Source organism: Thamnophis elegans, chromosome 13 (assembly GCF_009769535.1).
Source record: "Thamnophis elegans isolate rThaEle1 chromosome 13, rThaEle1.pri, whole genome shotgun sequence".
Taxonomy (NCBI): Eukaryota; Metazoa; Chordata; class Lepidosauria; order Squamata; family Colubridae; genus Thamnophis; species Thamnophis elegans.
In genome coordinates, this window is record NC_045553.1 from 1,168,983 (window position 1) to 1,190,516 (window position 21,534).

Below are 21,534 nucleotides of genomic sequence, written 5' to 3' on the forward strand. Positions count from 1 at the left end.
GGTCATCTTTACTTTACCCCTCACCTCCCCCCAGCCCCCCACCCCCCATATTGATTTTCATTTTGCTTTTCGTTTTTTTTTATGCTTTCCTTCTTCATCTCATTTGTTCTGTCAGGTGTTCCCTGGCCCTGTCCATCTCCTTCCTCTCGCCCTCCTCGCTACCAGTCAGCTCCCACCACTCTTCCACCACGGGCAGCCACCCCTACGAGGCCGCCCGCCAGGCCCCCCTCGCGGTCCTCCAGGCCCCCGCCTCACCCCTCTGACCATGGCTCTCCAGCTCCCGTCGCTACACTGCCTAAACGCATTTCTTCAGAAGGTACCAATATAACCACGGGAAAAAAAATTATTTCTTTTTGGTTTGTTCATGAGTTTGCGTTTTATTTTTGTCTTTGTGTTTTATTTCCCCCCCTCCCCCCTTTTCTGCGAGTGGCGGGTCAGAGGGGAGCCTGGGTTCTTGGAGAAGACTTGGCTGGTTGATCTCCTCGCTCCAAAGAAGCTGGAATGAGTTGGCCCTGTTCTCAAGCTGTGGGAAGAGGAGAAGAAGCACCATTCGTGGTGTAGCGAAGGCCCTGTAGATGCAACAGCTTTTTTGTGACGGTTGCTCCCAGGTCTCACGGCTTCCCCAATCCCTTCTTCCCCAACGAGAAGGCTCAAGGGTTAAGGTGGACCATTGCTCCAAGCCATCTTCAGGGCTCATGTTGCTTTCCACCAGAACGGACGGTTCCATCACAAAACCGCGCTCGACTAAACCGCGTCCGACTAAACCGCGTAGCTGACGTCATCAACAGGGCGACAACAGTGCGGAGACAGAAGCACGCTGTAAACCCTAAACCTAAAATTAACCCCTAAACCTAACCCCCCTAAACCTAAACCTAACCCTAAACCTAACCCTTAACCTAATCCTAACCCTTAACCTAAACCTAACCCTAACCTTAACCCTTAACCTAACCCTAAAGCTAACCCTAAACCTAACCCTTACCTTAAGTTGAATCGGCTTGCTTTCAAAGCGCTATTTAAAGCGCCCTTCTTTCTCCGCGCTGACTGTTGTCGCCCTGTTGATGACGTCAGCGACGCGGTTTAATCGGGCACAGTTTTGATGGGTCACGGAACGGACGGGTCCATTCAGATGTGTGGTTCAATTGTGTTTCTCAACCTTGGCCACTCGCTGGTTGGGGTATTCTTGGAGTCGAACTCCACTACTCTTAAAGTGGCCAAGGTTGAGAAACCGAGTTAAATTGAAAACCCAGTTTATTTTCTCTTTTTGATGAATTATGAATTTTGCTCCAGAATGCAGCTTGGAAGGTTTTTGAGATGAAATAAATAAATTAGTTAAGGGGGATCCTGGAGGTTGTTTGGGTGGGAGGGAGATTGTAGGTCAAATTGGAGAAGATTCGGGGACTTCAATATGTTAAGTTTCTGCCCCACCCCAGATGAGAATATGGTATCTCTCCCTCTGTCCTCACAAAGTGACCGTTCGCTCCTCCACTCTTTTCGACACAAGATTTTCCTTCTTCCCTATTCGCACATTCATCAGAAATTTCCCCTTTCAGATTTTACTTCTTGCAAATTCCCGTTGAAGAGCAGGGTTTTTCTGGGAGAATAGACAGGTAGAATTTCATGGGGTCTCTGTGTTCCCTTTAAAGTTGTGGTGATTCCTGAAAAGTCTTTTTGGCTGAGTTGGATGATTTGCAATGTTGTTTTTGGTGTCCTGCAGGGAAACATCGTGAGCCAAATTTAGAGAACCAAAACGCAGCTAAATATACTGTATTTTTCGGAGTAGAAGACACTTGTTTCCCCCCCCCCTAAAAGAGGGTGAAAATTTGGGTGCGTCTTATACAGCAAACAGCCTGTTTCAGTTTCTGTTTCAGCACAGCCTGATTAGCGCAAGCAGCTGATGGTTGGTTGGATCGGCCTCCAGACGATCAGCTGTTTCAGGCTGCAGGGATTGCCATTGCCTATTGCCGCCTCTGTGCGCCCCAATTTTGGACTCCGCGTCCCATTTTCGGCCTCTGCACACCCCATTTTCCACCCATTCTGATCCCTGTGTGGTGCACAGAGGCCAAAAACGGGGCGTGCGGAGGCTGAAAACGGGATGCGGAGGCCAAAATTGGGGGACGCAGAGACGACAGTAGTCTATGGCAATCCCTGCAGCCTGAAACAGCTGATGGTCAGGAGGCCGACAATCAGCTGCTTGTGCTAATCAGGCTGTGTTAAAACTGAAACAAGCTGTTTGCTGTTTGCTGCAAGGAGGCAAATGGCTGGGAGGCAGATTTTTTTCCCCTCTTGTTTTCCTCCCCAAAACCCAGGTGCGTCTTATACTTTAGAGCAGTGGTCTCCAACCTTGGCAACTTTAAGACTTGTGGACTTCAACTCCCAGAGTTCCTCAGCCAGCTTTGCTGGCTGAGGAACTCTGGGAGTTGAAGTCCACAGGTCTTAAAGTTGCCAAGGTTGGAGACCACTGCTTTAGAGTGTCTTATACTCCGAAAAATATGGTATGTTTTGAAGGAGCAGGCGATCGATTCACCCTCCTGATGGATAAGGGTCAGACTCTGATGGCCATGAAGAAATCCTATGGAAAAAATATTGGAGATTCCCTTCGTTGCAGGGAGTTATAAAAAAAACAAGAAAACAATCCGTTGAAAATGGACATTTTGGAAGAGATGCCCCGTTTCATAAATGCATTTTGCAAAGCCCTGAAGAGGCGTGAGGGAGGAAGACGCTTGCTTTAAATCTGGTGAAACCCCGTGTAGATAGTCCTTGACTTACGACCACATTTGGGTACTGGAACTTCTGTTGCAAAGCGACATTAAGTGAATCGTGCCTGATTTTTACGACATTTTTCCCCTTCGGCTGTAAGCCAATTTGGCTCCCTTGGAAGCCGAGCGCCCAAATTTTGCTCAAATGACCGTGGGGATGCTGCAATGGACGTAAGTGTGAGAAAATGGTCATAAATCACTTCTTTCAGGGCTGCCGTAACTTCCAACGTTCATTAAACAAATGGTCGTAAGTGAAGCATTACCTGCATGGCCACGTGGCTGAAATGCAGTTGGTGGACTGTCGCGGAGGGTTCGAAGGGGCTTTTGCCTGGTGTTCACGGTTTGGGGGTCGTGTGGCTTTTTCCAGGACCCCCCCGGATGTCTCCCAAGGCGCAGCGGCACCCGCGAGGCCACCGAGTCCCGGCGGGGAGAGGCGTCATCTCCAGCGGCTTAGAATTCGTCTCCCACAATGTGCCGGGCGAAGCCAGCTCCTCCTCTTCTTCCTCCTCCTCTTCCTCCTCGGCCCGAGGCGGCTCTTCAGGTGGGACGTGGTCCTCGGTGGTCATGGGGGGTAAGTTGAAGCTTGGCACACGCCAAGGAATGTCCTGCTCCAAACATTGGGGTTGAAAACATCCCTGAATTTCCAGACCGGCCTCCTTGCCCGTGGTCCATTTTGGGGACAGAATACACCAGACATGCCCTTAACACAACTCCCTTGTAACGAGGAATCTTTTGGGCAGGTTGGCTGGGGATTTTGGCCCCACCAAGAGGGCCAAATTGAATTCGAGGCTATCAACAAACACGCATGATCAGAAATACCGGTTGCTGCGTCACACGTGTCTTAGGAAGTTCCTGGTCAGCAGATGATGGTGGTGTGGGCATTCGTGCCCTATGCTGCCAATTTTATATCTCTTGCCCAAGCATGGCAACTTTTAACACTTGTGGACTTCAACTCCCAGAATTCCCCAACCAGGAATAGGATTCTGGGAGTTGAAGTCCACAAGTATTAAGGTTCACTTCTGGCCTAGGTCGCAGTGGGAGGAAGAGCTGGGGAGCCCCGTAACAAACTGTCCTCTCCTTCCTTTCCAGTCACCAGGTCGTCCCCCAAGGCGCACAGACCCCGGTCTCCGAGGCAGAGCAGCGGGGGAGGGGTCCCTCCCGGCCCGGCCTTGTCTTCCCCCCAAGCTGGCTCCACCCCGGCCGAATTTGCAGCCAGCCCGGTGCCAGCGGCTTCACCCACCCCTGCCAGTCCTGCCACCCACAGGGCAGGAACCCCATCGGCCGAAGGTAAAGGACCCCGGCTGCCTTTTCAGCCTACCCCCCCCCCCCTCTTCTCCCCGGGCTGTTCCTGGCTCAGAATGGGAAGCCTGAGGATGATCTAATGCAGAAGGAAACGGGGAAGAGGGGCTTCCCCCAGTTTTGGCGTTAGACGTGAAGTGTGTTTACTGGTTTTCCTGGACGAGGGCTAGCATTTGGCGTCTTTTTCCTCCAGAGTAGGAAATAGATGGAGGAAGAATTGTGTTTGTGGGGGGGTCCTTTGAGCTGAAGGGTTTTCCTTGCAGGCGTTTCATTGCCGAACTAGGCTAATATCATCAGTGCCCCAAGGGGAGGGCGGGTTTGCAAGAAAGAGGAGGAAAAGGAGGACTGTGGGGGTCTTTGGTGCTCGGTGAGCTTCGGGGGTTTTCTTGTGGACGTTTCATACCCCAACTAGGTAACATCATCAATGTCAGAAGAGGGGTTGATCTACGAAGAAGAAGAGGGAGGAGGAGGAGGAGGACTGGTGGGTTCCTGGGGCTCTCTCATCTTAATGGCCTTCTTATGCAGGCGTTATCACGAGCCAGTTTGGTAATGTCATCAGTACAAGGGAGTGGGGGGTTTGCTACCTTCCCTCGCACTGACGACGTTCCCTACTTGGGCCGTGAAAGGTCTGCAAGAAAACTCCCAAGATCAGAGGGCCCCAAGGACCCCGCATTCCAACACAGTTGCAGATATTCTCTTCTATCCGCCACATTTCACTCGGGGGGGACTTTTAAGTGGCATGGCGACCACCTGCTCTCCGGCCTGCCGGCTGCCCCTTGGGTTGTCGGGATGCTGCTGTGCGTGGGGAAGCCAGCCAGGCTCTGGACTGGCACGGCTGAGGTGACCCCGGTTTTCCTTCCTAGCAAAAGACTCCCGGCTGTATGAGCCGAGGCAGGGCGGCTCCTCCCCTGCTGCAGCCAAGGAACATCTCAAGCCCACTGAAGCTTCTCCCAATTTTAGCAAGCCGGAAGGCAAAGGTGAGGTGGGATGGGGGGGGTCCTTCTTGCCAATATGCGGAGGTTTCTGGGGTGCTGGGTGGTCTCCGAGCTGGGTGGTTTTTCTTGCAGACTTTTCACGAACCAACTGCCAGTTACCTCCCAAAGACCCATTAGATCACACAGGGTCGGCCTCCTCCGGGTTCCGTCTACTAGTCAATGTCATCTGGCCACTACCCGGGGGAGGGCCTTCTCTGGCGGCTCCGGCCCTTTGGAACGAGCTCCCCGCAGAGATTCGGACCCTCACCTCTCTCCAGGCCTTCTGAAAAGCCGTTAAAACCTGGCTGTGTCGGCAGGCCTGGGGTCGATGAGTTCCCTTCCCCTCTCGAATCATGTGGCTGTTGGTTGTTTTAAATGCCTTGTACTTTGTTGCAGTTTTTGTGTTTCCCTTCCCCTCCTTGGGTTTGTGCGCCGCCCTGAGTCCCGCTGGGAATAGGGTGGCATATAAATAAAATGAACCTCGAACCTCAAACTAGGGAACATCATCAGTGCTAGAAGGGAGTGGGGTTTGCAGAGAGAGGAGGAGGGCTGTGGGGTCCTGCGTGCTCTCTGAGCTTGGCTGTTTTCTGGCAGGCCTTTCACAACCCAACTAGGGAACATCATCAGTGCGAGGAGCTGTAGCAAACTCCACACTCCCTACTAACACTGATGACGTCCCCTAATTGGGTCGTGAAACATCTCCCAAGAAAACTACCAAGCTCAGGGAGCAGCCAGGGCCCCCCGCAGCTCAACCTGGAGCTCCAAATATTCTCTTTATCGCTGCTTTATTAACCAATTTCGGTGTATAGATGATGTACAATGGCAAGAAAGCCTATACTGCACTGCCATTTAAGGCCCATATTCCTGGACTTTAAAAAAGGCACATTGGTAGGCTGCCGAGGTGCCAACGTATAGATGACCCCTGAGAACATTTTCAGCGGGGAAACGTATCTATCGGCATTTGGGGAAAGTCTCAATATTGGCAGAATAATTTGGGGAAAGTCTCAGTACAGACAGTCCTCCCCCTTATAGCCATTCATTCAGTGACCATTTCGAGTTAGGATGCGACAGAAAAAATGGGTCTTCTAACCGGTCCTTGCACTTACGACCGTTGCCCCATCCCTACGGCCGTGTGGTGGTGGGTTGCATGCGGTACGCCCCGGTACGGGCGTACCGGAGTCTGCCCGGAACATCGGATACCGTTCCGGTACGGTGCTCCGGAGGGACCATTCGCCCGCCCGAGCTCCTTACCGTTCTTAAGTCTTTGGCACTTCTGTGCATGGCCCGTACAGCGCCTGTGCGATGCTCCGCTGAGCAGCTGGAGCATTGCAGAGGCATTAAGATGCATGCACTCGTGCTGCGCGCGTCCATGTGGATGCTGGCTGGCCCATTCCATCCGTACCAGTTGGAATGGGATCCGGAACACAACACTGGTGTGGATGGAATTGGGATGCCCCCAGGGGAATAACTGGCGTCTCTCCCCCCTCCCACAGGAGTTTCTCCGGCGGTTCTAGAACACAGAAAACAGATCGACGATTTGAAGAAATTCAAGAACGACTTTAGGGTAAAGACTCTGGCGGGTCCCCCCCCCCTGTCTGTAAGACCCAGGTTAAGAAATAAATCCATTTTCTCCCTCTCCCCCCCCCCTCTTCTTCTTCTCTCTTTCCACCCCCAGTTACAATCCAGTTCCAACCCTGAAATGGTGGAGCAGCTACTGAGTAAAAACCGGGAGGGCGAAAAAGTCCGGGAGGCCCCCAAGGAGAAGGTGGACCCCAGCCCTAAAGACTCGGCGGCCGAGCCGGGCAGCAGCGTGGCCCCCTTAGCCGGCGGGAGCAACGCCCAGAACAGCCCCAGTGTTTCGCCCGCCAGCAGCCTGGCCGAGCCGAAGGCTGCGCCGGAGGTGACCTCCCAGGGGGTGCAGACCTTGGGCCCCGGGGCCAAGCAGGAGAAGGAGGACAAGGACGAGAAGAAGGATGCCACCGAGTGAGTGAGGGGCATGGAATGGCTCTGACGAGCTTTGCTGGGGGGGTGGGGGGGTGTCTCTTCTGCCCAACTGAGCCTCTGGTGAAGGCTGGGACAGCAGGGGGAGGGGTGGTAGGTGCTTCGTTTGTCCACCAGGGGGCAGCCTGCCATTTGTGGACCGGAGGCCTCCAGGGCTGGATTCAGTTTCTCCTTTCTCTTTGCTATATTAATTCTATTTATTTTGTATCATGTCATTTTATGCCAAGGCCTCCCTTCTCTTTCTTACTTACTTTCCTTCCTTCCACTTACCGTATATACTCGAGTATAAGCCGAGTTTTTCAGCCCACTTTTTGGGCTGAAAAAAGCCGGCTCGGCTTATACTCGAGTCTACAACTGGATCCGGCAGTGCTGTTGCCTGTTGGAGGAGGAGGGGATTCCTTCCTGCGAGACCCCGTCCAGAAAAATGCGGGGAGCGGCATTTGTGGGAACTCCGGCCGCTGCCCACCCGTGGGGAGAGAGGGAAGAGCCCCGAGCGAGCCGCCTCGGTTTGGCAACCAAACCCATCCAGCCTTTTACCTCCCGTCCCCCCCGCCCGCCCGCTCGCAGCCCCCTCCCCGGGCTGGCGCCAACTCCTCCCCGTGCCCGGCCTCCAGCCGAGGCAAGTCGGTGTCTCTTTAAGCTAGAGAGAGGAGGGGAGGGAAGGCAGGGACCAGCCGGCTGACAATGGGCCGGAGCGGCTGAGTTGGAGCAAATTCCGCGGCGGAGGCGGCGTCCCAGCTCCAGCGGCTCCGAGGCGAGCGGCTTGACCCTTCCGCTGGGCGCTCGGAGATGAAGGCGCGCTGGCGCTGAGTTGAGCGGCGAGCTTGCCGAGCGCGCGGCTCCGGGAAGCCCCCCTTCTCCTCCCTGCTGGAAGCCGAGCGAGCCCCGCCGCCCATGGACTCCCGCGGCCGCCCCAGGGCTCCGGGAGGCAGGACCCGGAGGCAGCCCAGCCCTGCCGCCGCCCCGCGCCCTCCACCCGCTGCGCGAGAGGGGACCCCACTTTCCCCTTGCCGGATGCGTCCCTGGCGGAGCTGAGCCATGCGGCGGAGGCTCCCACTCTGGTTCCGGAGCTTGCTGTGCCTCTGGCCGGTCCTGGTGGGACCCGCGGCAGGTAAGAGGCGCCGTCGAGCGCCTCGTACAATGATTTATGTATGAGGTTTAAGTGACTGAGACACACTCCTGGCTACGCAGCAATGTTATTTCTGACTTAGTATACTATGAAATCCCCCAAATCCTCCCCACTCCAGGGGAAGGATACTATGAAATCCCCAATTCCTCCCCACTCCAGGGGAGGAAATAAATATTCAAAAACATTATTGGTATCTATTTTTATTTTTGAAATTTACCGGTAGCTGCTGCATTTCCCATCCTAGGCTTATACTCGAGTCAATAACTTTTCCAGGTTTTTGTGGTAAAATTAGGTGCCTCGGCTTATATTCGGGTCGGCCTATACTCGAGTATATACGGTATCCATCCATCCAATCTCTCCTTCCTTCCATCCTCTGCTTCGTTCCCTTCCTTCCATCCATCCATTTATCCATCCATCCTCCCCTTCCCTTCCATCCATCCTCTCCATCGTTCCCTTTCTTCCATCCATCCATTCATTCATCCATCCTCTTTCCTTCCATCCATCCATCCAACTTCTCCTTCCTTCCTCCCTTCTTTTCTTCCTTCCACTGTCTACTTCGTTCCTCTCCTTCATTCCTTCCTTCCATCCATCTATCCATCCATCATCTCCTTCCCTTCCTTCCATCCATCCTCTCCTCTGTTCCCTTCCTTCCATCCTCTGCTTCATTCCCTTCCTTACTTCCATTTATCCATCCATCCTCTCCGTCCTTCCATCCTCTCCTTCATTCCCTTTCTTCCTTCCTTCCATCCATCCATCCATCCTCTCTTTCTTTCCATCCATCCAACCCTTCCTCCCTTTTTTCTTCTTTCCATCCTCTCCCTTCCTTCCTTCCATCCATCTATCCATCCATCATCTCCTTCCCTTCCTTCCATCCATCTATCCATCCATCATCTCGTTCCCTTCCTTCCATCCGTCCTCTCCTCCGTTCGCTCCCCCATCCCTTCCCATGTGCAGCCTGAAGCCCCCGAACACCAGCCCAAGGTGGGCCTTTCTTGGCCTTTCGTACATGAGTGTTTGTGTGTCTTTTGTCCCTTCAGACAAGTCAGAAAATCCACGTTGAATCCCCATGCGAAGGAGTTCAACCCCCGGTCTTTTGCCCAGGTGAGCCCCCTCCCTCCAGAGCAGAGATTTCTCCCTTTTGGGGAGGGGGTGAAGCAGCTCCCCCAAATTCTCCAAGATTGGTTGGCGGCCACAGTTGCCGTGAAAAGCTGAACTAAGAGGTCCTTGACTTACAACAGTTGAATTTAACACGGTCGGATGAACGAAATTCAGACTCATCTTTACGACCGCCGTCGTGTCCCAGGGTCACCTGGTGATCCCCTTTTGGGACCCCTGGGGCCCACAGAAAACCTCCCTTGTGACTCTGAGAGGATCCCGGAAGGGGAGTTTGGGGGTCCCCCCGGGGGGGGATTGTTTGGGCCCCCGGAGCCTCCCCTGAGCGGCCCTCTCGTCCCCTCCTGTCTCCTCCAGCCCAAACCTTCCACCACACCAACTTCGCCCCGTCCACAAGCCCAGCCCAGCCCCTCTATGGTGGGCCACCAGCAGCCTGCTCCGCTCTACACGCAGCCCGTGTGCTTCGCCCCCAACATGATGTACCCGGTTCCGGTCAGCCCAGGCGTCCAGGTGAGGGGAGGGGCCCAGAGGAGCCCCCCTGGGGAAGGAGGGGGAGGCAGCCCCCCAGAGAGGGCAAGGAAGACGCTTGGCTCTTCTCGGCCCACTTGTGGACTTCAACTCCCAGGATTCCCCTGCTGGCTGGAGGGGTTCCGGGAGTTGGCGTCCAGTTGAGGAAGCCCGGTGTGGCCTGAGCTCTTTAACGCCTGTCCACTTTCCCTTCCAGCCCTTGTATCCCATCCCCATGACTCCCATGCCGGTCAACCAGGCCAAGACCTACCGAGCAGGTAAAGGTGAGGAGAGCACGGGGGTGGGGAGGGGCGGGGCCTGTTTTTGGGATGCACGCAGAGCTCCCCAAGGGGGCGGAGGCTCAGCTGGGCCCCGGCCGCCCTCCTGGAGGTGCCTCCCTTCTCTCTGTCTCCACAGTGGCCAACATGCCTCAGCAGCGACAAGAGCCTCACCCGCACAACCCTCTGATGCACCCGGCCTCGGCCGCGGGGGCCCCCATGGTCGCCACGCCGCCGGCCTACTCGGCCCAGTACGTCACCTACAGCCCCCAGCAGTTCCCCAGCCAGCCTCTGGTGCAGCACCTGCCCCATTACCAGTCTCAGGTACGGCCTCAGCCATGCTGCCCCCCCCCCCCGGACTGACCGAGCCCCCCCCCCCCCCAGCCCAGCAAAAGGCTTCCCTGGAGGGTCCCTCGTGGCTGTGGGAGCCCCCAATGGAGGGGGGGACTGTGAGCAGCTTCTGGAGTCTATGGGGGGAGGGTCTGCTGTGTGTCCCCCCCACACTGCTCAGCCTCCATGCTGGGGGGGGGGGACGACCCCTGTCAACAGATGGGGGGCGGCTGGTGTGGCTTCAGATGGGGCAGGGGTCCCGGTTGAAGGCTGCCTTGTAGGCATCTTCATGTGGGGCTAAAAACCCCTTTGTGTATCCAGCCTCACAATCTCTTTTTCTCTCTCTCTCTCTCTTTCCCTTTGTCTCTTTCTTTCTTTTCTCTTTTTCTTTCTTTTCCTCTTTCTCTTTCTTACGTTTTCCCCTCTTCCTCTTGCTTTTCCCTTTTCCCTTTCTTTCTTTTCCCCTTCTTACGTTTTCTCTCTTCCTCTTGCTTTTCCCTTTCTCCTTTCTTTCTTTTCCCCTGTTCCTTTTCCTCTCTTTTTCCGTTTCCTTTTCTCTTTTTCTCTCTTCCTTTTCTTTCTTTTCCCCCTTTTCTTTCTTTTTCTCTCTTTTTCCCTTTCTTTTTCTCTTTCACTCTTCCCTTTTTCTCTCTTTCTCTCTTTTTTCCCTCTCTCTCTCTTCTCCTCTTTCTCCTCCTCCTTCTCCTTCTCCCCCACAGCACCCCCACGTCTACAGCCCTGTCATTCCGGGCAACGCTCGGATGATGGCGCCGCCCGCCCATCCACAGCCGGGCCTCGTTTCTTCTCCAGCCACCCAGTACGGGGCCCACGAACAGACGCATGCGATGTATGGTAGGATGACGTGATTTCCATTCTTTTTTAAACCAAAAAAACCTACCCCACGCCCTTTTTAACGCCCACCACCCACCCACCCACCACGCAGGGCAGCGCGTTTGCGGAGGAGAGGAGAGGAAAAACGGCACTTGTGTTTTGAGTTTGTCCGGGAAAACGAAACCACTGTTCAAACGATGCTGGTTTGAAGAATAAAGTACACTTCTAAAGCTCCCCCGTGGGCCCCCCGTTTCAGTCTCTGATCCGTCTTCGGAACATTCTGGATATTTGCCCCCCTCCCTCCTGCCCCAGCCGCTTCCCACGCTCCTTATCAGCATGTATGAAGGTGGAGACCCCAGACCCTCGCGGATGAAATGGTCTTGCAGACCCCAAGGCTGATGGAGAAGGGCCCTCGGCCACCCTCCCGCCACGGGTGCCCCCCCCCCATTGCGCTTCTCTCCTGGCGAGACCATGGGTCTCCCTCCGTCCTCCTGCACCCCCTCCCTCCCCCAGAACAATCCCTTCCTCTCGGCGGCTTCAGCTGGGCCTGCAGGCCCCCTCCCCAGGCAGGAAGCGCCCGAGCGATTCTTCATCCATGAATAAGGCCTGTGTTTCCCTCCGGCAGAGGCTCCCATGGGCTCAGACACCCCCAATGCCAGCATCGGTTCCCGGGAAGTGGGGGACACCCTCAGGCCGGCTCTTAGGGCAGGAGGAAGGCCGGGGGGGTGGGTGGGAGAGGGGGGAGCCCCCCCCCCTTCCAACAACTCTCTGCCTAACTAAATTCTTGTATTTCAAGCGACGGAGTGGCTTGGAGGAGAAGCCACGAAGCGTCTCCTGTTAACAAACTTCGGTTCCCGTGATTTTAACTTTTAAAAAAAGACAGAGATATTACTCTTCCTCCTCACTTTTGTCCCTTTCTCTACAAAGAGGGTGCAGCTGGTGCCAGAAATGGCAGAATCCCTGCGACCCACAGCAAGCAGGCAGCCCCCTTGCAAAGAGGGTCCAAGCTGTGGGTGCTCCTGGTTAGGAGAATCCCAAGACCCTTCTCTACCTGATACCCACCCACCCACCCAATTCAGCCTTCCTCATCGCTCTGTTTACCACATTCATTGGCCGCTTATCTTAACTCCTCTGCGTTAAAAACTCCCCCACATCCCCATTGGAAGCCCAGCCGTCTTGTTGACACAGGCTGCATGGGGTGGGGGGTGGGGGGCAGAAACCCCTGAACCCCCAACTGTCATAGGGGGTGAAATCACGATGATCCTGGTGGTTCCCTCGCAGGCTGGAGAGAGGATCTGTTTTGAGGGAGGGGGGCTCAGGCAGGGGTATTTAAGGTTACTTAAGAGGTTGTGGGGGATGCAGTGGCTAAGACTGTCGATCAGAAAGGTCGGCAGTTTGGCGGTTCGAATCCCCAGCGCCGCGTAACGGAGTGAGCTCCTGTGATTTGTCCCAGCTTCTGCCAACCTAGCAGTTCGAAAGCAGGTTAAAAAATGCAAGTAGAAAAACAGGAACCACCATTGGTGGGAAGGGAACAGCCTTCCGTGCGCCTTTGGCGTTGAGTCATGCCGGCCACATGACCACGGAGACGTCTTCGGACAGCGCTGGCTCTTTGGCTTTGAAACGGAGATGAGCACCGCCCCCTAGAGTCGGGAACGACTGGCACATATATGCAAGGGGAACCTTTACCTTAGAGGTTGCCATCTTGGCAGGGTGCCATCCTGACAGTGTTATGACGATCTTTAGCTTGTTGGAAAGGGAGAAAAATCCTGGTTAAAATCTCAAAAGTCGTCATACATATTTTTGGGGGGGGGGGGCAACAGCATTCATATGTACCGTTTCTCAAGGTTGAGAAACGCTACTTTAACATCTCTCCCTCTGCAAAATTAAAACGGTGTGAGGTTCCCGATCTCCGTCCTGCAGTGTTTGCCATCTTCTGAACCAGATAGATAGATAGATAGATAGATAGATAGATAGATAGATAGATAGATAGATAGATAGATAGATAGATAGATAGATAGATAGATAGAAGTTTATTTATATGCCGCCCTTTTCCCTGGGGGGACTCAGGGCGGCTCACAATCCAAGGGGGAGGGGGAGACAAACTTTTTAACATATAAGACAATACATAATTAACAAACACAACATTCATACCATTCGGGCGGGTTACAGTGTTAGCCCCAGGCCTGACAGGATAGCCAGATTCTGAGGGCTGTGCGGAAGGTCTGGAGGGTGGTGAGGGTACAAATCTCCACGGGGAGATCGTTCCAGAGGGTCGGAGCTACCACCGAGAAGGCTCTCCTACGCGTGGTTGCCAGTCGGCATTGACCGGCAGATGGAACTCGGAGGAGGCCTAATCGATGAGATCTAATAGGTCGCGTGGAGGTGATTGGCAGTAGGCGGTCTCTCAAGTACAGTTGACCAAAGAAACGGTAAATCCTCACGTCTTCCTTTCTCCGGAGGGAACGGAGAGTGGTGCCTTCCATGAAATCACAGCTCACAAAAAGATGCGAGGCCTTTGGCTCAGATTGACTCCCAATCCCCCATTTAGACAAATCTGTGAACCAACATTCTGCAGATTCTGCGTTGTATTCTGATTTTTAGTGGTTTCCCATATCCGGTTTCTCTCTCTCTCTCTCTCTCCCTCTCTGCCGACTGGTTTTCTCTCTGTTGGGAATCCAGTAGGATCCACTGGGCAAGGGGCTTTGCAGGGGGGGAAATGAGGGCTGATTTTCCCGGATCGTAATCAAGTGTTCTGTCATCTCAGTTGCAAATTGCTCGAAATGCGTTTTTTGAATCCTGTTTAATTTTTTTTCCCCCCGTTGTGTCTTAATCGTATGCAAAACGACTTTTAACGATGAAACGTCTTAATTGTAACGAATCCTGAATGGCAATCTTAATCTGTGGTTTAAACTTTCTTAAAACTTCTTTATTTAAATTGCAAATTGGTTTGTGCATGGAAAAAAAAAAAGGATAATTTGACTGTTAAAACTTTTTCCCAGCAGCTTGGAAGTGGTGCTTTATTTAATCTTGTGGCATGTGGCTAATTTCCCTTTTTATTTCTCAAATCCAGCATGTCCCAAAATTCCCTACAGCAAGGAGACAGGCCCTTCTTTCTACTTTGCCAGTGAGTTGAGGATTTTGTTCTTGTACTAACCGGGATGTTACACGTTGCACGAATCTTGTCCGTAAAAGGGTGGGGGGGGGGGGAATCAGACGCCCTTCCCTAACTAAACCCTTTGCCCCAAATCTCCTCTCGGCACACAGAAATTTTCTTCCGGGGGGGTGGGGGGCAGGGGTTGAGGGGTTAGTGGACTTGTAGGGTCTCCAGAGATGCCGAAGGAAGCTGTCGGAGGGACCCCTGGTTCTGTTTGGCAGAGAAACACAGGTAAAATGACCCAACAGGCTAGGTTCCAATGGGAAAGAGAGGCCTCTTCACCAAAAGTCCTGCTCACCGGCGTTTGTTTCTCATGGTTTTGTGGTTATTAATACATTTATTTGCTACCTAACCTGCTACTCTAGGTGGGTAGAATAGAGTAGGAGTGGGGTAGAGTAGATTAGAGTAGAGTAGAGGAGGTTGAGTAGGAGGAGGATAGGGTAGAGTAGAGGAGGTTGAGTAGGAGGAGGATAGGGTAGAGTAGAAGGGTGGTAGAGTAGAAGGGGGGTAGAGTAGAAGGAGGAAAGGGTAGAGTGGAGTAGAAGGGGTTGAGTAGGAGGAGGATAGAGTAGAGTAGAAGGGGGTAGAGTAGGAGGAGGAAAGGGTAGAGTAGAAGGGGGTAGAGTAGGAGAAGTGTAGAGTAGAGTAGAGGAGGTTGAGTAGGAGGAGGAAAGGATAGAGTAGAGTAGAAGGGGTTGAATAGGAGGAGGATAGGGTAGAGTAGAAGGGGGTAGAGTAGGAGGAGGAAAGGGTAGAGTAGAGTAGAAGGGGTTGAGTAGGAGGAGGATAGAGTAGAGTAGAAGGGGGTAGAGTAGGAGGAGGAAAGGGTAGAGTAGAAGGGGGTAGAGTAGAGTAGAGGAGGTTGAGTAGGAGGAGGAAAGGATAGAGTAGAGTAGAAGGGGTTGAATAGGAGGAGGATAGGGTAGAGTAGAAGGGGGTAGAGTAGGAGGAGGAAAGGTAGAGTAGAGGAGGTTGAGCAGGAGGAGGATAGGGTAGAGTAGAGTAGAAGGGGGGTAGAGTAGGAGGAGTGTAGGGTAGAGTAGGAGGAAGGTAAGGTAATGTAGAGTAAGGGGTAGAGTAGGAGGAGTGTAGGGTAGAGTAGGCTCTGCTTGCCTCCCCTCCCCCTCAATCCCTTTCCTCCGCCCTATTCCTTTCCACTCTGAGCAGAGAGGGAGTAAGTGGGGCATTGAGCCTCATCCTGCCACAACTTCTCCCCTCGCTGGGGGTCTCCCAACTGCCCCAAGAGGCCGGCTCCAACTCCCCCAGGACGGTCAATCGGAGGGTCTATGCAGCAGGTTGAATGGGGGGTACGACCCCCGCCCCGGAGGAGTTGACACCCCCCTCCCCAGCATCTACTCCCCCCTTCTATTCCCTTGGGCAACCCTGGCATGCCCCCTGGGGGTCCTGAGCCCCTTCCCACCAGCCCCCTTGTGAAATGGAGCCCCCCGCACACTCCATCCGTGGGACCAGGGGAAATGGCCCCTTTATGGCCTGGGAACTTCAACTCCCAGAATCCCGTGCTGGCTCAGGAATTCTGGGAGTTGAAGTCCCCAGGCCATAAAGGGGCTGTTGATGCTGGGAAAGAGGGCCAGGCTTCCTAACCCTTCGGGCAAAGCTCTTGACCACCATCTAACCAAGTTTGGCCGTCTCCGGCCTGAGTCGTGGTCAGCGGTTTCCTCCGAGCACATTTTTTGGCAACGTCCGGCCTCCAGGATTCCGGTTGGAGTGGGCTCCGGCCTCCGTTGCACAATTAGCCTTTCTCCGTCTCCACCGTCCCCTCCCCCCCAACCTCGGAGTAGCTACTCAGAGCTTTTGCAGGCGGCTTTTCCGACTTTCTCTTTTCCTTCCTTCTTGTCTCCCATTTTTTGCTGACCTTCGTTTTTTTCACTTCTCCTTCTGCAGAATTAAGTCTCCTAACCACTTCCTTTGAGGCATCATTTTTTTGGGGGGTGGGGGGAGTGGGGCAGGCGCAGAGAGGTGCCCCCGTCATATTTCTGCTCCGTGCAAAGCAGGAACATTTGCAGGTGCCGAGGGAGGGGGTGTGTCTCTTAAGGCCAGGTCTGTGCCCCTCTCCCCCACCGCTTTTTTTTCGGGGGGGGGGGTTTCCTCGATCCGTAGAGCAGGGACATGATGAAGGCTAAATTTTCTCTCCCTGCCAGATTTGACTGCAAATTCTAACTGGAAGGAAGGAAGTGGGGGGGTGAGCCAGGATTTTTCTCCTGGGGCGGGGGGGGTCCGAAGCAGTTTGGCTTTAGCCGCCCGGAGTCCTTTGGGATTGGGCGGCATACAAATTTATTAAATCTTGAATCTTGGCTTCGGGATAAACTGGAATTTGGAGATGCCCCTTGGTGTGGTCCAATCCAGCGTAGTCTTTCTCCACCATGTATCCTGGGAGTTGAAGCCCACCCACTTTCCCAAGTTGAACACGGGTGAGAAACACTGAGCTGTTCAGGACCCCCGCCCAAGAAAACCAGGAGGGTATTTCAGGGAATAGCGTGAGCTTGGAGGACGAGGAATCGGGGAGGGGGAGGCATTTGACACCCCACCCCCTTGGTTGGTGGGTCTGTGAAACCATTATCTGCCTTAAAGCCCCCCCCCCATCTTCCTCCATGCACGAAGAAGTGGGAGGGTGAAGCCAAGGGGGTGAGACCCCCCCTCATCATGTTTTAAAACAGGGGTGTCCAAACTTTGGAACTTTAAGATTTGTGGACTTCAACTCCCAGAATCCTCCCAAGTCTTAAAGTTCCCAAGTTTGGACAGCCCTGTTTTAGATGAAGCAGGAGGCGGACCCCCAAAGGCGGGGGAAGTGGCTGCCTGAACACCACCACCACCCCCCGCTTTCATGGCCTTTTCATCCCTCTTTTCTCTCTCCCCCCAGTTTCCACCGGTTCTCTCGCTCAGCAGTACGCCCACCCCAGCGCCACCCTGCACCCCCACAGCCCCCACCCGCAGCAGTCGGCCACCCCCACAGGGCAGCAACAGACGCAGCATGGGGGGAATCACCCAGCCCCCAGCCCCGTGCAGGTAAGCACTTTCCTCGGCGTGTGGGGTGGAAGGCAAGCTGCCTCCCAGGGGGGTGGGATGGGGTCGGGGGAACAGGCAGGGTAAGGGCTCCCAGTAGGGCCAAACGTTGGGAGGAACGTCTGTCCGATAGAGGAAGTTCCCGACTTACAACGTCCATTTGTGTAGTGACGATTCAGTGTTACATGGCACTGGAAACAAGTGTCTTCAGGACGGCTGCGTGTTCCGGCGGGGGGTGGTGGTGACATGATTCCCATTTGTGGCCTTCTGACGAGCAAATGGGGGAAGCCAGGTTTGTTTAATGACCACGTGATTCACTTAATAACTGCAGTGATTTGCTTGCCCCCCACATACAAAATGGTCATAAAATAAGGTGCAGCTCACTTAACCACGCTGCTCCTAATTCTGGCCGTAAGTCGAGGACTAGCTGTCTCGCCTGAGTCCGGTGATGGCTGTGACACCCCCCCCCCCCGCTAACCGTCTCTCCTCCGCAGGCCCACCAGCACCAGGCGGCCCAGGCCCTCCACCTGAGCAACGCCCAGCAGCAGTCGGCCCTCTACCACACCGGCCTGGCCCCGACGCCTCCCTCCATGACGCCCGGCTCCAGTGCCCAGTCTCCGCAGAGCAGCTTCCCCACCGCCCAGCAGACCGTCTTCGCCATCCATCCGTCCCACGTGCAGCCGGCCTACACCAATCCCCCCCACATGGCCCACGTGCCCCAGGTAGCCCAGCTGCTCCCAGGCCCCTTTGCCCCCCCCCCCCGCGCTTCGGCTGCTTCAACCCACCTGGCTCTGGCCAGCCCCACCGTCCGTCTCTCCTGCCGCTAGCCAGTCATGGCCGGACTTCGGCCCACCCGGGAAGTTCTGCCTAGCACAGGAGGGTCTTGGGACAAAGTGGGGCCCGGCAGGAGGAGAGGGAGACGGAGAAGACCCTCCTGCCCAGGGGGGGGGGTGTGTTGCTTGCAATGGGGGGTTTTCCATTGTGGTTCCCTGAAAGCCTCTGAACTTAGTTTCACTAGGGTTTGGAGCGGAGTTTGGAGGGCAAAATGGGTGAAATTCTGCTTCCCGACCTCTTTCCTCCGCTCCGGCCTTCCTTACATGCCTGCTGCTTATGGGGCAAGGAGGGAGGGTGTGTATGTGGGGGGGGGTTATCCTGGAGCCCCATGGGCTACCCCTGAGGGAATTAAGCCCCTCCAACAGCTCAGACCGCAGGGAGCAGCCGCACCGCGAGTCACGAGGGAGATTCCTCTTTCGCCCAGGCGAGAGAAGAGGAGCCCTTGTGGACGGGGAGGGGGAGATCGTGGCCCCCAAGTGGGGGGGGTCTCCTGACCACCTCTCCCTTTCTCCCAGGCCCATGTGCAGTCAGGCATGGCCCCTTCCCACCCGCCTGCCCATGCTCCAGTGATGCTCATGACGACGCAGCCGCCGCCCGGTGGACCCCAGGCCATCGCCCAGAGCGCACTGCAGCACATTCCAGTGTCGACCGCCACCCACTTCCCCTATATGACACACCCTTCAGGTGAGCCCTGCGCCCACCCGCACAGCCAGCAAGGAATCCAGGGGCATGAGAGAGGGGAAGGCGGGAGGGAGGGAGGCCGGGCACCACAGTCCCTGCTTTGTTAATGCCCGGCATGAGAAGTTGCCCCTTGTGGGCATTGTTGCCCGAGAGCCCTTTTGGGGTTGGGGAGATCGATTTCCATCTGTGGAGCCTTGTCTTCCCCCCCCCAGCTGTTGGAGAGAGGAGGGAGCTGGGGCTGGGAGAGGGTCCGAAGACACAATCTGTTGACCGAGAGAGAGTGAAGTGTTTTTCTCAACCTTGGCCTCTTGAAAAAGACACCCAGAATCCCCCAGCCAGCCTACTTTGAAATGGGTGGACTTCAACTCCCAGAATCCCCCCAGCCAGCAATTTCCCAGGAGTTGAAGTCCACCCACCTTCAAGAGGCCCAAACTGAGGAATACGGGGTTAAATTCATGCACTTTTTTTTGGCCATTTAGATCTTCTACATTCAGGAGAGAAGAAAGGAGGGAAGGAGTGAAGAAAGGAGGGAGGGAAGGGGGAAGGAGGGAGGGAAGGAAGGAGAGAAGGAGAGTAGAAAGGAGGGAAGGAAGGAGGGAAGGAAGGAAGAAGAAGTAGGACTGTTGTAAAATAAGATGGGTTTATGGGATGGTAAGAAAGCAACTTCAATTCTATTGTCAACTGTAGGGGAGAAAAAATTGTTACAAATACATATTATTAATAACAGTTATGAGATCATATAATTGTGAATGTATATATGAGAAAAAAAATAGATCTTCTACATTCCTTGTTTTTCCCCCATTTTTATTTTCTCTCTCTCTCTCTCTTTCAGTTCCTACTCACCATCAACAACAGTTGTAAAGCCGGAGTAACTGAGGCTGGATCCCTCTTTTTGTTTTTTTTTTCTTTTAAAAAAAAAAAAGGCCAAATACCTTCCTTCCTTTCTTCTCCTGCTTCATCCAACTTGGAAGCATACAGAAACAGAAGCAAAAAAACGAAACAAAAATCAACAAAAAAACCCTTAGTATTTCACTTCTTTTTAAGGGGAGAGCAAAACAAAAACAAAAAAATACTCTTCCTAAAGAAACGCCCAGGTGTGTCCCATCCGGTAGGAAGGCTACAAAAGCATTCCCAAATTTTCCGTGGGAGAAATTTGGGGCAGAGGCAAAGGCCTCTCTCCCTCCGGGGGACGATTCCAGGATTCCAGGGGTTTGCGTCAAAATAAACTAAAAACCACCCTTCCCCCCACCCCCCACCCCAGTTCGCTTGCAGAAAAAGGAAAAGGAAAAAAAACTGGAAAAGCTATTTATTTTTTAAAAACAGCCCTTCGGAGTTCCCGATTCCTGAGCTTTTAAGAAGAACAGGAACGGGAATGGTGAGTCTCGCCGCTTGTTCTCACTAAAAAATAATAATAATAATAGCAAATAGAATTATGGGGAAAAAAATCAAGACTCTTAAAAATCCCTTTTGCCGCTAACTAAACTTTAAAAAAAAGAGGTTTTGTGGGGAGGGGGGGGGTGGAAAGAAATTGGTCAAATGGATATGGATTTATTATTTATAAAAAAATAAAAAAAAAAAGCAAATCATGTTTTGAGAGGGAAAAGCACTGCCATTCCCCAAAGGCAGAGGTCTAACTTTTAAGTTAAGGAGAAAAACTTACTTTGTAGATAATATAAAATAAAAACTAAAAAAATAATAATCATAAAAATAAAAAAAAGTTTTAAAAACTGACCCTTTTCTGCTGGCATCTGTGTGATCTGTTTGGTTTCCCCCTCCCTTTTCCTTTCCTTTCTCTCTCCCTCTCTTTTTCTTTCTTTCTCCCAACATGTTGGCACATGGTTGAATAGCTCAGCCTTCAGACCCGCAAGGAAGATGTGCTAGGCCAGTGGTCTCCAACCTTGGCAACTTTAAGACTTGTGGACTTCAACTCCCAGAGTTCCTCAGCCAGCTTTGCTGGCTGAGGAACTCTGGGAGTTGAAGTCCACAGGTCTTAAAGTTGCCAAGGTTGGAGACCACTGAGCTAGGCAACCGAGTTCCAATTTATACAGAGTTGCCAAGGTTGGAGACCACTAAGCTAGGCAACCGAGGTCCAATTTATACAGAGTTGCCAAGGTTGGAGACCACTAAGCTAGGCAACCGAGGTCCAATTTATACAGAGTTGCCAAGGTTGGAGACCACTAAGCTAGGCAACCGAGGTCCAATTTATACAGAGTTGCCAAGGTTGGAGACCACTAAGCTAGGCAACCGAGGTCCAATTTATACAGAGTTGCCAAGGTTGGAGACCACTGAGCTAGGCAACCGAGGTCCAATTTATACGGGCTATTAATGCTAGAAATCCCAAGTCTTCCTACACTAAGAGATACGACTACCTTCATCTTTTCTCTTAGCTAGAAAGCATATTTTGTTAGAATTCAGCCAACAGGAGCAGCTGAGAGTAGAGAGGAGAATTAAAGAGATCCTACAACCAGCCCCGAAAAAACCTCCGAAGAGTTTATTTTAAGGAAGGAGCAGATCCAAATATCAGGATTTCCCAGGGATGAGAACCAGATCGAGACTTCTGTAAGTGAACGGAGAGAGGCGGAACAAGAACGCACGGTTTTCTTCCTCAAAAGACCAGTTTGATTTT

General features: G+C 53.4%; 1 protein-coding gene across 5 annotated transcripts in view; it reads left to right on the plus strand.

Moving 5' to 3' along the window:
* The window catches only part of ATXN2 (ataxin 2), a 50,061-nt gene extending 29,586 nt beyond the window's left edge, over positions 1 to 20,475 (plus strand). Inside the window, exons 10-25 of one of the 5 annotated variants that reach the window (XM_032229063.1) lie at positions 116 to 316; positions 3,124 to 3,327; positions 3,846 to 4,043; positions 4,919 to 5,032; positions 6,523 to 6,593; positions 6,705 to 7,012; positions 9,197 to 9,260; positions 9,630 to 9,782; positions 9,997 to 10,063; positions 10,197 to 10,381; positions 11,107 to 11,239; positions 14,289 to 14,342; positions 17,251 to 17,396; positions 17,888 to 18,115; positions 18,743 to 18,911; positions 19,741 to 20,475. In XM_032229063.1, the coding sequence (XP_032084954.1) occupies positions 116 to 316; positions 3,124 to 3,327; positions 3,846 to 4,043; positions 4,919 to 5,032; positions 6,523 to 6,593; positions 6,705 to 7,012; positions 9,197 to 9,260; positions 9,630 to 9,782; positions 9,997 to 10,063; positions 10,197 to 10,381; positions 11,107 to 11,239; positions 14,289 to 14,342; positions 17,251 to 17,396; positions 17,888 to 18,115; positions 18,743 to 18,911; positions 19,741 to 19,769 (2,324 nt within the window). In that variant the 3' untranslated portion in view covers positions 19,770 to 20,475. The remainder of the gene's footprint in view (positions 1 to 115; positions 317 to 3,123; positions 3,328 to 3,845; positions 4,044 to 4,918; positions 5,033 to 6,522; positions 6,594 to 6,704; positions 7,013 to 9,196; positions 9,261 to 9,629; positions 9,783 to 9,996; positions 10,064 to 10,196; positions 10,382 to 11,106; positions 11,240 to 14,288; positions 14,343 to 17,250; positions 17,397 to 17,887; positions 18,116 to 18,742; positions 18,912 to 19,740) is intronic. The other 4 variants (XM_032229064.1, XM_032229060.1, XM_032229061.1 and 1 more) reach the window with 4 other exon arrangements.
* Positions 20,476 to 21,534: the final 1,059 nt, after the last annotated feature.